The following is a 17474-nucleotide window of genomic DNA, read 5'->3' as shown; positions in this document are numbered from 1 at the left end:
TTATATTATAAAACATTTTTTTCCTTTTCCCAGCATGTACATCAGCCCTTATGGAGTATCTGACAGCAGGATACTGCAGGTCGCCAAAGACTCTACGAGAGAGTAGTGCTGTCCTGTCCTCACTGCTCCCGCCTGCCTTTCCACATCCTGCCAGAAGATCAACAAGGATGAAGCAGCAGAGTTGTGTCTCACACATTCAAAAGTTTAACACAGAACATTAGTGTGAAACCAGCACGCATGATTTGGTTTCCAAGTTTCAGGTTGAGATTTTTATAAATATAAGCAGAGTCAAATCCGTCGTACAATTCATTTTCATATTATTCTCAGCCAAAGACATACTCAGTCATATTTGTTTATTTCTGAGATATCTCAGAAACCTTTTAAACGTGGTTTTGATGAAGTTAAAAAATAATGATATACTAGTTTTGTTGTTTTGTTTTCCCCAACAGTGTAAGAGAGCATTTTGAACAGTTTTGTGTATTTTGATGTAGAACCAGATGATTATTAAAACATTTTCTATTAATAAAATACTGAGAATTGTACATCTTTTCCTTAAGTATTTTTCGTGCCCTAACCTTACCAGAAAATAAGCACATGAAGTGTATTAGTGGTTTTGCGGAAACATACATTGCCAACATTTATTCCAGCGATTGGGATGCGCCACAAACGCAGGTGGATTATGTCAACAGGTCTTGTTTAAAAAACACCTGTTTCTGTCCCCACAAACACAGCTCGAGATGTTGTGAATTCCAAACAAAATAATCTGTTTTTTGTTGCCACAAATGCAGTGTCACCCTTACAAATGCATACATCTGCAGTCACTGGCTTGCCAGCCTTGTTGCCTGTAACTCCTACATTTCTGTAAGTGAAGGTCCAGACCATCATAATGTCAAACTAATGCATAATGATTCAGTGCCATATAAAGTATATTGAAGTAGCCTAGCAGTTGTATCAATGTCTGTATGTAGTCAACAACTGTCAAATCAAATAAGGTACTGTTCCATAATTTTATTGTCAGTTTTCCCATTGACCTGAAGGGACTTTAAATAAGCACTTTCTAGTAAATAAATGTTCTTTACCCCTTTCAAGTAAAATTGCAAAGCTGTATTAAGATTATACACACAACAGAGAGCTTTTGAAAAATTTGCATTTTGAAAGTCAAAAATGAATAAAAATTGGAATTAGAATCAAATATCATACTTGAAGATAATACATGGGAAGATGTATGTGCCAGCAGTCATAAGGGAATGAACAGTCAATTATGGAAAATCAAAATCAGATATTTCAATACACCTTTCATAATTTCTTTATATGTTAAAGAACCTTGTCGCATTGTGTTCAACGGATTGTGGAAATATAGGGAATCACACACATATGTTTTGGTACTGCCCAATAATTCAAGGGTTTTGGTAAACTGTTAAAGGAAAAAGTGAATGTCCCCTTAGATCCTCTGTTATTCCTGCTGGGAGCTGTCACTAAGAAAACATACAACACGGATCAGAGGTACATATTGCAGATTCTTTAATTGATTGCCAAGAAAAGGATAACTGTTAACTGGAAGGAAGTTAAATCACCAACAATAACTCAATGGATGCAGAGACATAAACAGGTCTACGGGTCTCAAAGGAACGAGTGACTGAAAGCCTACAAATGAACATGGACAATTTTGCTTAAAGGTGGAACTGCGTTACATTATATCTAGGTCTTGGGGTTGTTGTAATAGAACGATATTATAACAAAATTCCACAGAAAATATTTCCATATTATTGACCCTGCTCTGCTGAGATTGTCTGTCACCTTGTAAAATACCATTTGTTATTCTATTTCATTTTCTTATATTATATTTATCATTATTTTTATTTTTATCACACAATTATTATTTATTTTTGATTTGGAGGTCCTATGTCAAGGAACGTCCTGTTTTGTGAAAAAAAAAAATAAATCTAAATGTAGGTCTGGGTCTAGATAGGTTAGCGACTGGGTCCGGACCCGGACCTCTGTCCTACACCTTCCCTTCCACCACCAGATATGAAAGTTAGGTCATAAACATGTAATGTTCACTTGATATGACACGTTTTTGTAGAAATGTCAATGTGGTACGACATGACATGAACAAATGTGAACATATCAGTGTTTTGCAGAAACAGTTCAGTGCCAACATGTTAATCCTGGTACCCTGGTATCTTTCTGCTGTCAGACAATGGAGTACGAAATAGTTATTAAGAAGCCCATAAACAATACATTTTAATTTCCATGCTGCTGAGATGTGCTGATAAATTCTTGTTTTAAAAGGCAACTTTGTCTGACAAAAATATAAATCACACATCTGCACGGAGCAGATTGAGCCAGACAGAAAGTCAGACAGCAAAACGCCATAGTGCATCTGGTTAGTTTTCAAAATAAAACCCTGTGTTGTCACTGTCACCGTTTTACCACAATATTATTTTTGACAGGATAGTAAAGCCTCTAATATTATTTTATGTTACTCTGCACAACAAGTGAAGAGCATAGTTATGTTCTATATCTGATCTTTTCAATATACATGATTTCACATTTGCAGTTTGTTAATTGGCTGCTCCACACATGTTAACAGGATATTCACGTATATGGTATGAGTGATTTGACCTTCCACATCTCAAAAATAAAGCAACAGTAATGGTAATCAGGAGAGAGCTGATCGAAAAACTGCAGTGAACCTGTGACCAGTTGCACGACCGAAAGCAGATAGCTCCACTTTAGCACAATGAAGAGGTGAAATAGAAGACCCACTTTCAACACCATGTTGAAAGGGTCCACAGGTACATGTCCAACAAATTCTGCACATAACAGTGCAGGACTAAAATGGCCAATCTCAACATCAAAGGCAGCAGACAGTGCTAATAAACATGCAACATTCAATGTGTGCTGTGGTTTTGGATTCATCGATAAAGACAAAAATCACTTACTTGTGCTGAATATGTACATTGTAGCTGCCAAATGTTTGTATTTGCTGACTGTGCTCAACCCATGTGATGTAAGAGTTTGTAGCTGAACTGTCTGACTGTTGCTATGATGTATTAGTTGTGGAGCCCTAACCCTGGAGCGTACCTGCTAAATAATCAACCACTAATAAAACTAACAGCAGTTCTGTGCAAATGGGGAATATAGCTACAAGGAAAATTTCAGAAGAGGTTTCTGTAAATTCTTGTCTGAGCAAGGAGGACGAGTGAACCTGGCTGCTGCCCAATTCAACCAGCATCTGAGAGCCATGTGTGGACCTCTCCGCTCATTCTCTCCCTCTCTAGTCAAGGGAGTCGTTTGGCTTTGTGACACATGCCCAAGTGGATTTGCCAAGGACTCTCAGTGTGCTTGAGTCATTACTAGTTAAACAAGAACATGGCTGGCTCCTCACTTGGTTGGAGGAACAGTGAACCAGGACCTCCAAACATGGCTACGGTGGTTCTCTGCAAAACATATCTAGGGCTGGATCTACTAAAGGTTTGTGTGCATTAAAACGTGTGCAAACTGCTTGCACACGCAAAAAAATGTACAAACTGATTTACTAACAGTGCGCAAAAAGGGTTGCGTATGTCAAAGGTGCAAAATAGCGCGTCTGCATTCAGTTAGTACGTTTGCAGCAATGAATATGCAACATGGGGCGTTTACACGCAATTGTGCGTGTTGTGGTTTGGAGAAAATGTAAATATATTAATTTAGCACACGCAAAGTGATTTATCAAACCTGAAAGCAATTTTGCCAATAGAAACTGCGTCTATATTTACCACGTCTCAAAGGGAGGTGCAAACGGTTTGTATGCGTAATTACGCACACGTCTGCCGTTATTGTTGCAAGAAGGAGACGCCGAAACAATGCAAGGAGACGCCGAGAACGCATTGTTCACCCTCATGTGAACATTTTTGGGATGAATGAGTAAACTATCATCAGAACATATCGCCTATCCAGCCTTGCCATTTTGGAGCTGTTGGAGGAACTCAGAGCGGATTTGGAGCCAGCTACGAGGAGGAGTCACGCAATAACCTGCAATAACAAAACTCCTTGGAAGTTTACTATTATTATTATTATATTTATATTATTATACGCCAATTTTTCTTTTGTTCTTCTTCTGATGTCTTGGTATCTCCTTTTCACTTCATCCACTGTTCGCCTGTTTTTTCTAACAGCATTAACTTTTTTTTTTGCGCGACCGTCAGATTCCTTTGCTGCAGCTCATTGAAATATTTATTCGCTTCCTCTTCCAACACTTCTAATTCCAAAGGGTCAAATTTCACTTTGTGCTTTTGCCCTCTCAAACTCGCCATGCTGAAAACCATGAAACACGCTAAACCCTCATTTAAATAGGCGTGTCTCCAACACGTTTGCACCTGTTGTCATTAACGCAATCACTCTTAGTAAATCGCCCGCAAACCGCGGTTTAACCCCACACGCAAATTTCTAGATTGCCCACGCAGATTAGTACAAGCAGTTTGGGATCTTAGTAGATCCGGCCCCTTGTGTATAAATGACAAGGATTTGTTTCATGTCAGGGGAGTGCTGGTGTAGAGCAAGACCCCACTGCACCAGGAGGATTTGGACTGCTAAAGCTAAAGATCATTAAGACACTCTTTTTAAGTTGGAGAGTAGAGAAAAGTCACTAGTATAATAAAAAGCTGACAATCAAAAATGTATCTGTTAATTAGTTTCTATGTTACTCGATAAGTTGTTTGGTTTATTAAATGTCAGGAAATGGTGAAAAATGTCGATCAAGATAATGTATATATATATACATATATATACATATATACACACACACACACACACACATATATATATACATATACATATACATATGTATATATACACCGATCAGGCATAACATTATGACCACCTGCCTAATATTGTAAAGGTTCCCCTTGTGCAGCCAAAACAGTTCTGACCTGTCAAGACATGGACTTAAGACCTCTGAGGGTGTCCTGTGGTGTCTGGCACCAGGGAGTTTTATAGTGGATCCTCTGGGTCCTGTATGTTGGGGGGTGGGGCCTCCATGGATCAGACCTGCTCCAGCACGTCTTCCAGATGCTCGATCAGATTGGGATCTGGGGGATTTGGAGGCCCGGTAAACACCTTGGGCCCTTTATTGTGTTCCTCGAGCTGTTCCTGAGCAGTGTTTGCAGTGTGTCAGGGCACATTGTCCTGCTAGGGGGGCCACTGCCATCGGGTAGTGTTGTTGTGATGAGGGGGTGTACTTGGTCCACAACAGTGTTTGGATGGGTGGTACGTGTCAAGTGGCATTCACATGAATGCCAGCACCCAAGGTTTCCCAGCAGAACATCGCATTGTGATGCATGGGGAAGACAATAAGGGAAATTGAAGATCACTGGCCCCACTATTGTAACCACTGGCCCAGGAATCGATCCCCATAATAACGAAAAAGAACAATTTGATTTAATAACATTTATTTTAATACTGCAGTACTGAGGTCAAAAAGTGCAAATACATAAATCAATAGTGGAAACAGTGCTGCATTACTCAAGCACAATCAGTTCTTCCTCCATCTCCTCCTCAGTTGGTTGATTTTTGCGCCCCCCTCCATGTTACAGGGCGTTTTACTTGACACATGCTAAAAAAATAAGATAAGATTTACAGCCTCACCCCACACCATGTTCTCTAATGCAGACATCAAGTTTAAATACTTGACCAACAGTGTTTTACAGGAGGATGATCTGAACAGCTGTTCTATTCACACTTAAAATGTTTTTTGTCTTTTCAATGCAATTTTCAATCTATGAAATCAATCTGTGCCTTTTTTTGCCAAGCTTCTCTCAAGTTTTACTCTTTCAAATAATCAACCATCTACAGGACTTTTTAGTACGCTATTTTTCTACTTCTTCTTCTCATCATCATTATCATTAATTATTATTATCAATAATATTGTTTAAAGTGAGCCTCTTATTGTTTAACAGAAAAATACATCATACAAACAGCAACTTTTGCAGCCTTGTCAGTCTGATGGCGAGTTCTCACTTTCTGTCATCACTAACATGCTGTTAATAATCAAAGAAGCTCTGAGGCTTTGTTCTATATGTTTTAATACAAGATTTCAGCATTGAGCTACAATCAGGCAACATTCATGATTTTGTACAATCAAACTAACCAAAAGCTTCTTATTGATCATCATTATAAAGTTTCAGGGCGTTCCTGTAACCATGGTAACTCACGGTGCCAGAGGGGAGGGAGAGACGCTGAATGAAGCCGTTTACACAGATACACTGCAGACAAAGTCCAGACTATAGTTGTTATTTCACACATGTAGCACACAACAGGAGACTCTCCGTGTCAGACGAGTTCTCACGTGCTGACTAAACTCAGTTGATAACGTAGCAGCGCGACGAGTCCTTGCTAGCTAAGCAGCTAAACTTTAGCGCCGCTCCGTGTTGAGATCCCGCCCTGTGTGGGTCACTACACTGTCATTGGTCAGGCGCGCACACGCTGTTAACGATACCATTGGCTGTAGAGTGTGACAATATGTCAATAAACATCAGCCAACAGTTCTCCGATCTACATTGATCTCACAAGTCGCCTATGTGAAGTTTGAATGACGGAAATCCGTCGTAGAGACGGAGAACTTTAATCCATGCTGGCCCCACCGGGCCAGTGCACCGGGCCATTTATATTGTCGACCCCTGTGATGAGATGATCAATGTTATTCACGTCACCTGTCAGTGGTTTTAATGTTGTGGCTGATCAGTGTATGTCTATATCTATCTATCTATATATCTATATATCTATATATATATATATATATATATATATAGAGAGAGAGAGAGAGAGAGAGAGATTTTCAGTGTGATTCACTTCTATGAAGTGTCATAGATGAGGTAAGAAACCAGAAAATATTCACATTCAAGTAGCTGGAATCAGAAAATGTTGACTTTTTTCTTTAAAAATTCCTAAACTGATTAAAACCTTGCAGCTCTAGTCTACGTTGGATCATATCACAGACTATTGCCATAACATCTGTTGGCCTGGCTCTTTTCAGTGTGACTTGGCGTGGCGGTGCGGCAGCATAGCGCGGCTGGGATTTCCACCACAACTTGGCTACCTGCTTGCAGGTTTGTCTTAAACTGATGACGTGCTTGTCCCAATCCCTGCAGTACTATCGAAGAATCACTGCTAACAAAGCGGTGCCGCTAATTAATGGCTCTGTTTCACTTCCTATGCCTTCTTCACAAAAAAAGCGCTCTCCATTATTTAGTCATTTAAAAGCTTTTATTACGAAGCAGCATTACAGGAACTGTTGCGTTTTTACCAGCAGCAACTAAGCATGACTCCTGAAACAGCTGAAAGCGAACACGATGAAACAGTAAAACACAGCAGATGTTTGAAAGTACAAACAGGATGAGAGGGACTAAAGAGATTCGGTTAGAAGCTACAACAGTACTGAGAGCTGAACACACAGACTTTTAAAAATGTCTTTCTCTCAGGTTTCCTGCATAGACATGAGTTGAGTGTCAATTTGAAGGGGAGATGGTTGCTTGTTACGGGTCTGCCGCTTGGAGGCGGGGCGGCCGTGACTTGGCCCTACTCTGAAGCAGGTCCATCGCCGGCTGGCTCAGCTCAAAACGTCGCAGTAAAACTGGTAATGGAAAAGCCATTCGGCACAGCTGGGTTTGTAGGGACGTACAATATATATCGGACAGATAAATTATCGGCCCAATAATGGAAAATTTGCATTGGTTATCGGAAGGTAAAGAAATTATAGCCGATAAATCTAGCCAATAATACAAAGCCAAATTGCTTTTGTTGACTTAACAAATGCAGCATGTACACACAGTATGTGGTGGTATGCACCTTAAGAGTTTTTTCTGAGCAGCCGAAAAGCACAGAGAAGAACAACAAACACGCTGATGTTGCACTGATAATGGCAAACTGCCATTGAGTGTAGAGCCACACATGTCACAACGTTTTTTTACAAGAACACAACACGAGGGGAAAAGTCCTTAAGTTTAATTATAAAATCATCTTAGCCTGTCATAAAAGGCGTGCATAAAAATCATAAAAATGTGGTTTCTATTATGGGTCATCAGTATTGGCCATGAGAGTCACGTAATTATTGGTTATCGTACTGGCTGAAAAAATCCCTATCATGCATCCATATCAGTTTGACTCGGCACGGCCAAAAGTGCTGGTGGAACCAGCATATAATTGGCTGTTTTGAAAGTAAATGCACATTTTTATGAGTAACAATACGTGCTTCATGTGTTCATGTGTTAGAGGTTGCCTTGGCCCTCCCTGAAGTATTCCATCAAACCGGCTGTTCACCCATTTCTACAGTGCAGTAAGTAAGGGTGCTCCAATTGGTTGGGCACCAATTGTTATTGGCTGATATACATTGTAAGTTTGATCAGTGGTCTCTATGACGCCCTATGACGAAGAGCAGATCAGATAAACTCAAGAGACTGTCAGTACGTTTCCATGCAAACTTAAAGGATAAGTACCGTTTTTTACAACCTGGACCTTATTTCTGGCAAAACATATGGTCATTTACTCACCCAGATAACTTTGGTGTCATTCGGCGTCGTTCGGACGAAATTAGATCCAGTGTAGCGGCGATATATCCATATAATGGGAGAGACGGGGAAGCGACACACAGCCTCTATATAACGCATTATCTGCCACGAAACTAGTTCATTTCATCAATATTTTGTTATGAAATGCTAGCGCTATTAGCCTCTGAGTCCGGGCTCGTCCGTTATCAACATCCGGGGTCAAACTAGCAGTAGCAGCTACAGGTAAACAAGCCGCGCTGTCGCGGGTGCGCGCGCAGCTCAGAGACGACATCTTCCAGGTCAGAGGTAGTAGATCAGCCTACAGACCCCGGATGTTGACAATAGACGAGCCCGGACTCAGAGGCTAATAGCGCTAGCATTTCATAACAAAACATTGATGAAATTAACTAGTTTCGTGGCAGATAATGCGTTATATAGAGGCTGTGTGTCGCTGCCCCGTCTCTCCCATTATATGGATATATCGCCGCTACGCTGGATCTAATTTCGTCCGAACGACGCCGAATGACACCAAAGTTATCTGGGTGAGTAAATGACCATATGTTTTGCCAGAAATAAGGTCCAGGTTGTAAAAAACGGTACTTATCCTTTAAGTCGAGCTACGGTCCTAGCCCGATTAGGCCATTAAATTGAACTACTGCCATTGTCCCAATATACAAGCACCGGGGGAAAATCATGGACCTATAACTAGTGGACACAGCCCTCAAGGCGGAGCCCCATTCATTCCCATTAAAGCTGCTCAGTGGCACATGAAGCCAAAAACGCTTGACTTCTGGCCATGCTCTGGTCGAGGTTTTTCTGCATAGCTTCCGCATTGAGTGGCCCATAGAGCGTGCGCACTAGAGACTTTCGGTGTAGCACCCGGCCAACTTGAATGAGGATAAAATATTTTTTTTAAGTCTAGAAGAAAGTTTCTTCTAGACTTTCCAAATGTTATTGGACCAAATAGCTCAAATTATGCCAGTGACATGACATTGTTTCAAGGGGGTTGTGACGCTCAGAAAAAATTATCCACCGTTTTACACCCCCTTCTTTCACAATGTTATCTTATGGGAAAAAGTGTTTTTGGGGCCGCAGGGCATCACATGATGCTGTTTGGCTACTACAAAAAATTGGCTTCAAACTCCTACCTACTTTCTGGGGGCTTGGGGAGAATCGCTTTATTGACAGATATATGTCCGACTCAGCCACGGTAAGTGGTGATATGCACCATTTCAGGTAGTTGCTACTGGACCATCCTCCGGTTGACCTATTATGTTACATACCAAACAAGTTAAGAAGCAGCAAATAGGCTGCACAGCGAACAGTGAAAACATGGATGACTTTTCGGTGCTGTACATATACATACATATTGTATAATATATATTAATACCTTCGTTGCCTTTCTTCTTTTGTTTTTCCTGGCTTCCTGCTACAGATTTATGTCATTGACGACTTCCAGGTCAATGCCCGGCGAGGAGACTGTGGTGCATGCACTGAACGCTGAGGCCAGTTCCGGTCTGACTAAGGGTTATGATACTGCAGTTGTTATGTTTACATGGACCAGTTTAAGTCGGATGAACACATTAGTCCGACTTTTTCTAACATCATGTAAATGTAGTGAGTGTGGCTGTGTGCTGATACAAAGCCATACACACTGCAGGACCCTGGACTCTCATATTCACAACGTCTTGCCAGCAAGCCATCTGTGACTGAGGACATAGATGGATCGTAACGTTAGGTCTCGCACTGAGAAGCCAGTCAGTGATTGTAACTAGCGCTGAAAAAGCGCTGTGGAGAGAGTGATCACTATGGTAATAGCAGGAGAAGATGCGCTCTGCTGTTGTCAGCGTAGTCAGAAGTAGTACAGATACATTTCAATTTATCATTTGGGACTGTCTGTTTGTAAACAAGTAAGTTTTCTGTCACAGCTAACAGCTAACTGAGCTAACAGCTGACTGAGCTCATAACTTACAGTGGAGCTAAAACAACCCAACTGAGGGTTTCTGCTCAGAGGAACATTGAGTGTCAAACAGTGAACTACAGTTTAATGTGACAACACAACAAGATTACACCTAATAAATGTACTGTAGTACTTAAGCTGACTACAGTTTGTAGGTGAAAGTAATTTGAGTTTGGAGTAACAGACACTTTACATCTGTGTACATTTTATCAATCATTAAGCAAGCAGGTACAAGCAGTGACCAGGTGGTGGGCTAGTGGCTTCAGAACACAAAGACCTCAGTACTGAGACAACTGAGAATGAGAGACATAATTTTTTCAAAATTCTGTTTCCAGATAACTTTTAATTTTGTTTTAAACATTTATTTGAATCAATATAAATTAAATATAGTTATTTATTTCCTCAACATTTTAATGATGATCTTACTATGCCACTAACAATTAACAACTATAGATGTCAAACAAGTTAAGAAACATCCTTTTAATCAGTGATCGGTAACGGCTGATTCTGTTTCCAGTGATCGGCCAGTTTTAAAATAACCACCTTTCAGTGCTTAACAAAGATACATATTCAGGAACTATTTTAGAAGAAATGTGAACCACCAGCTGTCCTGCATTAGATGGTCACAGGAAGGGGCCAGTAGTGTTCCTTTCAACAACTATCTTGGACCCAATCGCCCTGTGCAAATGAGCAAAGCTTTGGGGATTTCTGGCTTTGCATTCCATAATGCTGCAGAGACTGAGCGCCTCACAAAGCCTGACTGCAGCAAATTCCACACAATGGAACTCCACTTTTCCTCCCTGACTCACCAACACTGTCACCCAGTCAGACCAGGCCACTGTTTTGGGCAAGCGAGCAGAGTGACGAGTAAAGACATTAAGACATTTAGGCAGAGAAGAATGGCTGGCTGCTGACCCCCAGGTAGTTCTCCATGCAGATCTTAAAGGGGGTTGCCAGAGAAATGTTTCTGCTTATCACAGCCATTACCAGGCAGAACTACGCTGTGCAATCAAGTCTACAAATCGAGAACCTGGTGACAGCAACCCCCACTGAACCCACAAACCTCAGAAACCACTCATGATCTGGACACCAATTCCATTCAACACTGCTATTCAACCAACACACACAGCTGCTGAACTGACAGTCAGCCCCACAGTGAACAACAACATAGCTTTAATGCAGAAGTACAAAGCTTCAAAATGTTTGTTTTAACATAAGTATGCTTAAGAACCTCATTCATACCAACCAGACCAGACCAGACAGAACTACACAAGACAGTAACAAACCATTTTGTGAACTTGTGCATTGGCAAATTCTCAACTGCCTGCCATGTTCCAGGCTGTGCAGACACATATGTGGTGTATAGAATGGCTCATGTTGAAGTTGCTTTTTTGTGTTGCATCACATAGAGCAACAAAACACAAGAAAAATTAGATTTGAAATACATACATTTGAAAATTAATGAGCAAACAGCTAAGATTACCAAATATGGAACACAGGGCTAATGACTGTGAAATAGAACTCTTATCTTCACTGACAAGTTTTGATACTGCATGTCATACAAAGATGTAAGAATGTTGAGTATTTTCTTGAGCTGCAAATGCAATATCAGTAATACAAGCAGTTCAGACCTGATATTGGCAAACTAGTGCTCCAACTCGAGCAAATCCCGGAGAAGTTATGCAGTAGTGTCATTACAGGGAGGAAATGTAATTTACTGTCATGCCTCCAACAGAAAGTCCTTAGAGAAAACAGCTGAAAAACAAATGTAGGCCTGAAAAAAACACCCAAAAGTCTGAGAAAAATATACTGACATTTCTTGGTCCAAGTGTCATGTAGGAAAGCTCTTGACTCAAAGCCCATGTGCAGTCATACTTTGGAGTAGAGGTCGACAGATAGTGGATTTTTAAAGGCTGATCTCATAACGATAGCTAGAAAAAGCTGACAGCCGACTAATCGGCCGATATTTAAAACATATATATTTATATAATTAAAGTGGGTATTATTTTTTGTTGGTGAAAGCTGGACAGGTACAACATAGTCATGTTTATTTTTTTCTTTCTATCTTTTTTTTTAAATGTAACACTGTCAAAATTGAAAAATCTTTGGCATTAACGTTATTAGAAATGAACATTAGAGCCCCCTTTCCCTCCCTCTCTCTCTCCCCCTAGTCTCTCCCATACTCTCAGTGATAAGTTAAACTCTGGCTTTGTAACGTTAGTAAAATAAAGTAACTTTAGAGATGTGAAGGACACAGTCTTTACTTACATCTGAAAAGCTAGCAGTAGCTGTCTGTTTGATATCAAGACACAAAATCTGGAAACGTGATTTAGTGGATTACAACGTTGGAATCTGTTCTATTTGCAATGGACGATGCACTGCTCTGTGGCTCAACTGGAGGAGATTACTTCTGTTGTGTGTCCCGTTACATTGTCTAGTGCCACTCTTACAAATCATTAATGTTTGTGCAGCCGATAACAATAGTTTGTTAAAGGTCCTATCGGCACAGATTAATCGGTTTGGCCGATTAATCTGCGCTGATAGGACCTTTACTTCTGAGCCAAGATTTTCTTATTCTGTACTGCAGTGGACCAGAGGAAACAGAACATGATGTTTTCAGTTTCAACCGGTTGAAGACACTAACATTTCGTGTATAAAAGTACTAGAAAACTGCTTATTTAGCCCCTTTGTTATTTAGAGTGTTTCCTTAACAAAAAAATGCATGTAGATTGTTGTTCAGGTAAACCTAAAAAGTCCAACAGATGTAAATAAGACGAGCATAATCTCACTCCGGGTACTACTTCCACTAGAGTTATAGCTAGCCACCACCTTGTGTTGTCAAGATCTTGATCTGGCCAGAGCATGTATTTGTTTTGGAAGGATGCAGGTGATGAGGTAATGTATACTTGAGGCAAAGTAAGATTAATATGCACTTTTATACACCAAGTTTACATGGTAGCGATTCAGTTGTTCAGTAAAAGTAATTCTGTTGGGCTAAAGCTAAATTTATCAACATTTCCTTGTCATGTTATTTCTTCATAACAATAAGCCAACAGCAAGTTATAGCTCAATAGCAAGGCCGACATAAAATGTTATAATCCAGTTGTTCTACTGCCATTTGGCAATACAGAAGCATGTGCTGTCGGACTACAAAGCAGCTTCTTTCCTCAGGCCATGGGACTCCTCAATTCAACCTCAGCACTCTGCCATAAAAAATAGTTTAAACTTTTGTCATGTCCTGCTGACAGCCATTAAGAATAACTGTATAGAAATGGCTAATAGCTAATAGATGTCTAGTCTAGTTAGCTTGTGTAAGTCACATAGAGGCATCAGTATTAAATTTAGACTGTTTCATAACCAGTTAAAAGTGTGTCATACGTCGAAGTGGAGCTTACAAAAAACCTGATGGTGTCCCTTATACTAGTGCATTATAAACAGATCTCGGAGGAACAGACACAACTAAATTAGAGGATAACTACCGTTTTTTACAACCTGGACCTTATTTCTAGCAAAAAATATGATCATTTACTCACTCAGATAACTTTGATGTCATTTGAAGTCGTTGGGACGAAATTAGATCCAGTGTAGCGCCGATATATCCATATCATGCGAGTGACGGGGCACCGACACACAGCCTCTATATAACGCATTATCTGCCACGAAACTAGTTCATTTCACCAATATTTTGTTACGATACCCTAGTGCTATTCCCCTCTGAGTCCGGGCTCGTCTGTTATCAACATCCGGGGTCAAACTAGCAGTAGCAGCTACAGGTAAACAAGCCGGGCTGTCGCGGGTGCGCGCACAGCTCAGAGATGACATCTTCCAGGTCAGAGGTAGTAGGTCAACCTACAGACCCTGGATGTTGATAACAGACAAGCCCGGACTCAGAGGGGAATAGCACTAGCATATCGCAACAAAATATTGGTGAAATGAACTAGTTTCGTGGCAGATAATGCTTATAGAGGCTGCGCTTCAGTGCCCCGAACACTCGCATTATATGGATATATGCGGCGCTCCACTGGATCTAATTTCGTCCGAACGATGCCAAATGACACCAAAGTTATCTGGGTGAGTAAAGCATCGTATTTTATGCTAGAAGATCCAGGTAGTTATCCTTTAATGATTGACTTAATAATAAAAGGACATTTAATCAAAATATTAAAAACATATTAAAAAATACATGGAATTAATAGATTATTTTCATGTTTAACAAATACTTATGTTTAACAATGATTGTTACCCAGAATAACTGAAATGCTTCACCTTTTCATCGAGTTACACTACCTTTGCACTAAAGGCTTATGAAAGTAGAATGCAGTACCTATACAGGACATACCTACAGGTCAAGTGACTATATAATAAAAACAATCTTCACCTACTATTACTTAATCCTGCAAAGCTCTCAGGATCTAGAGGAAGAGCCCTTGAACTCACTTTTAACGTTACCAGAAGCGAGAACTACACTTAAAATTAGAAGCTGTACACTCCTCTACATCAAAATTCTCAATGAAAAGACAGTGAAAAGACATTTTCAATTTACTTTGACTACCATGTTATGAGGCTTAATCAATGAGCCATCGAAAGCAGACTACAAACTGCAAGGACACAACTCTGCCTTGCATTAAGACATTCTTCTGGACTAGGGATGTTCCTAACTACTTATGTTCCTGATGTTTAAACAGGAACATTAACTTATAGTAGTCTAATAGTAAGAAAATGCTGGACACAATTTTATCTGTAAAGTTAACATAGTCTGAAAATATTGCACGTATTACATCTTAGACGCAACTGTTAACAGGCATTGTTAACATTTGTAACAGTTGATAATGTTTTTGTAAAGCAACATTTGACTAAGACGACATGACATTTCATTGCAATTTATGTCAATATGTAATTTAAATGTGTATATTAATCAAAAAAATATAAATACATTTAACTGACTAATCCTGCACATCCCTACACTCAACAGTGCCTGGTGAGCTCGAGTACAGTGTGAAAGAGTTTTCCCACCGCATATGACCAGTGATGTGCTTTACAGCCGAATGAGGGAAGGCTGGGTATGAACTGCAGTCATGTCCTGACATGACAGTCTAACAAGGGGGAAAAGCGACAAGTGGCTGCAGCTTCAAAGCTCAGCAGCATGAAAGCTAGGAAACCACAGCATGCTCTCCTGCTCTGATCAGTCCTTTTACAGATTTAGACACATCCAACAGAAGACCTAAACAATCCTTTCATGTTATGGTGAAGAGCGGACATTCATCTCTCCTTTGAGGATATCTGGGCAGGGGTGCACCACGGGCTTCCTAATTCTGAGCATGCTGCTGCGGTACGGGCTAGCTGAGTTACCCCTTTGTCCCCCTGCTTACAGGCTGAATTAAGGTATTTATAGGCCCATGTATTATGGATTGAAATGCACAACAACATTGCAATGGCCAAATAAAGACAAAGGGTGCCACATATTTGGGAGAATGGACAGATCTGGAGCTCTGTGTTCTCTCATTGTGGCTCTGAGAAACTGTGGCCAGATACATCAAAAAGGAAATTGTTCAGTTGGGCGACTATAGTAGATTGCTGACAACCAAGTGCTTGTCAAATAAGAAGTATTTCCGTCCTTTCATCTCAGAGGGACAGTCAAACATTGAGTTTAACCTGCGCAACAAAACCCGTCCAAGCACAATGACAGCTCTTCTGACCACAGAGAAGGAAGCAGCTTTAGAAACTGCTCCACATTGCCTCTCTATTGTAATGTGTTGTAGAGATTGATTGGAAAAAACAAGCCATTGGACAAATCTAACTGTGAACAAGGATCGTCCCTGGGAATTGGTGTACACATTTCCCCCAAAACATGATTAACAAACCCAATTAAGTCTGCGGGACAAGGCTTAGGTTAAAATCTGTCTCACCGAAAATCTAACTATCATTGCATCATCATGTATCGTTTCATAAGAAGTCCTTAAAGCATGTGTACATAAAGGAGATGTTAACACACCAATATGGTCACTTGTAATAGGCTACTAACCTCTCATGCAGTGACCTCTGTTGAAGAGCCTAACAATCCATATTGCTTGTGGCTGACTTCACCAGCTGTGTGACCCTAAAAACCCTCTTCATTAACCTCTACAGCCAACAGCTGAACTCACTGGCAGGTGTCAGAACTTCGTGAAAACTTCATGAGACACTGCAATAACATCTGCACTACTACAGGACCTGTTATTTCCACGAGCCTTTGTTGAAATTTCAACTTAAAATCAGTTATTTTAAATCCAAAAGTTTGTTTTAACACTGCGATTAATTAACTCAAACGATATCAACCATAAGAACTTATGATTATAAGCAAAGGGCTGAAATATAAAATGCAAAGGCTTGAAGCATTCATTGCATTCCCGTCCAGTGTGCCTGGAGGGTTGGTTCCCGTTAGATTTAAGGAAAAAGCTACTTACAGAATGGTAGTCTGAGGAGAAACTGCTGGTACGGTTTCCAAGTTCAGATGCATACATCTCACGGTAGTTCGGAAGCATAAACAGCGACTCGGACAGCTAATTACAAACTGTGGTCCGCTAGCGAGCAATAACAAAGCCGCCGCGAGGAGACACGGAGAAAAGAGCTGGCCAGCCCGCAGCGCCATTGCTAGCAGTGAGCCGAGCCGAGCAGAGAGCGCCAGCTGCCCCACTCCTCCTCAAACACTGACTACCAGCAAGTTTGTTCAACTGGGACACACACACACACACACACACACACACACACACACATACACACACACACACATAGCGAGGGGGTTGGGACGAGCGAGCGAGAGAGGGAGACAGAGAGAGACACACAGAGAGAGAGACACACACAGAGAGAGAGAGACAGACAGAGAGAGACACAGAGAGAGAGACACACACAGAGAGAGAGAGAGAGAAGTGGGGCAGTGTGTTACCAGCACAACTGAAGTCCAACAGAAAGCTGAGTGGAACAACTGTATTACTAAATTTAATGTCATTCAA

At 40.6% G+C, this 17474-nt stretch overlaps 1 protein-coding gene across 2 annotated transcripts in view; it reads right to left on the bottom strand.

Moving 5' to 3' along the window:
* Positions 1-17176, bottom strand: part of pxdn (peroxidasin) — a 69015-nt gene extending 51839 nt beyond the window's left edge. For both annotated transcript variants that reach the window (XM_084382236.1, XM_084382237.1), the window contains exon 1: positions 16929-17176. In XM_084382236.1, the coding sequence (XP_084238362.1) occupies positions 16929-17113 (185 nt within the window). In that variant the 5' untranslated portion in view covers positions 17114-17176. The remainder of the gene's footprint in view (positions 1-16928) is intronic.
* Positions 17177-17474: the final 298 nt, after the last annotated feature.

This window comes from Pagrus pagrus (assembly GCF_965226575.1).
Source record: "Pagrus pagrus genome assembly, chromosome: 18".
Lineage (NCBI taxonomy): Eukaryota > Metazoa > Chordata > Actinopteri > Spariformes > Sparidae > Pagrus > Pagrus pagrus.
The sequence above is the reverse complement of the archived record's forward strand: the minus strand, read 5'-3'. Positions and strand labels throughout refer to the sequence as shown.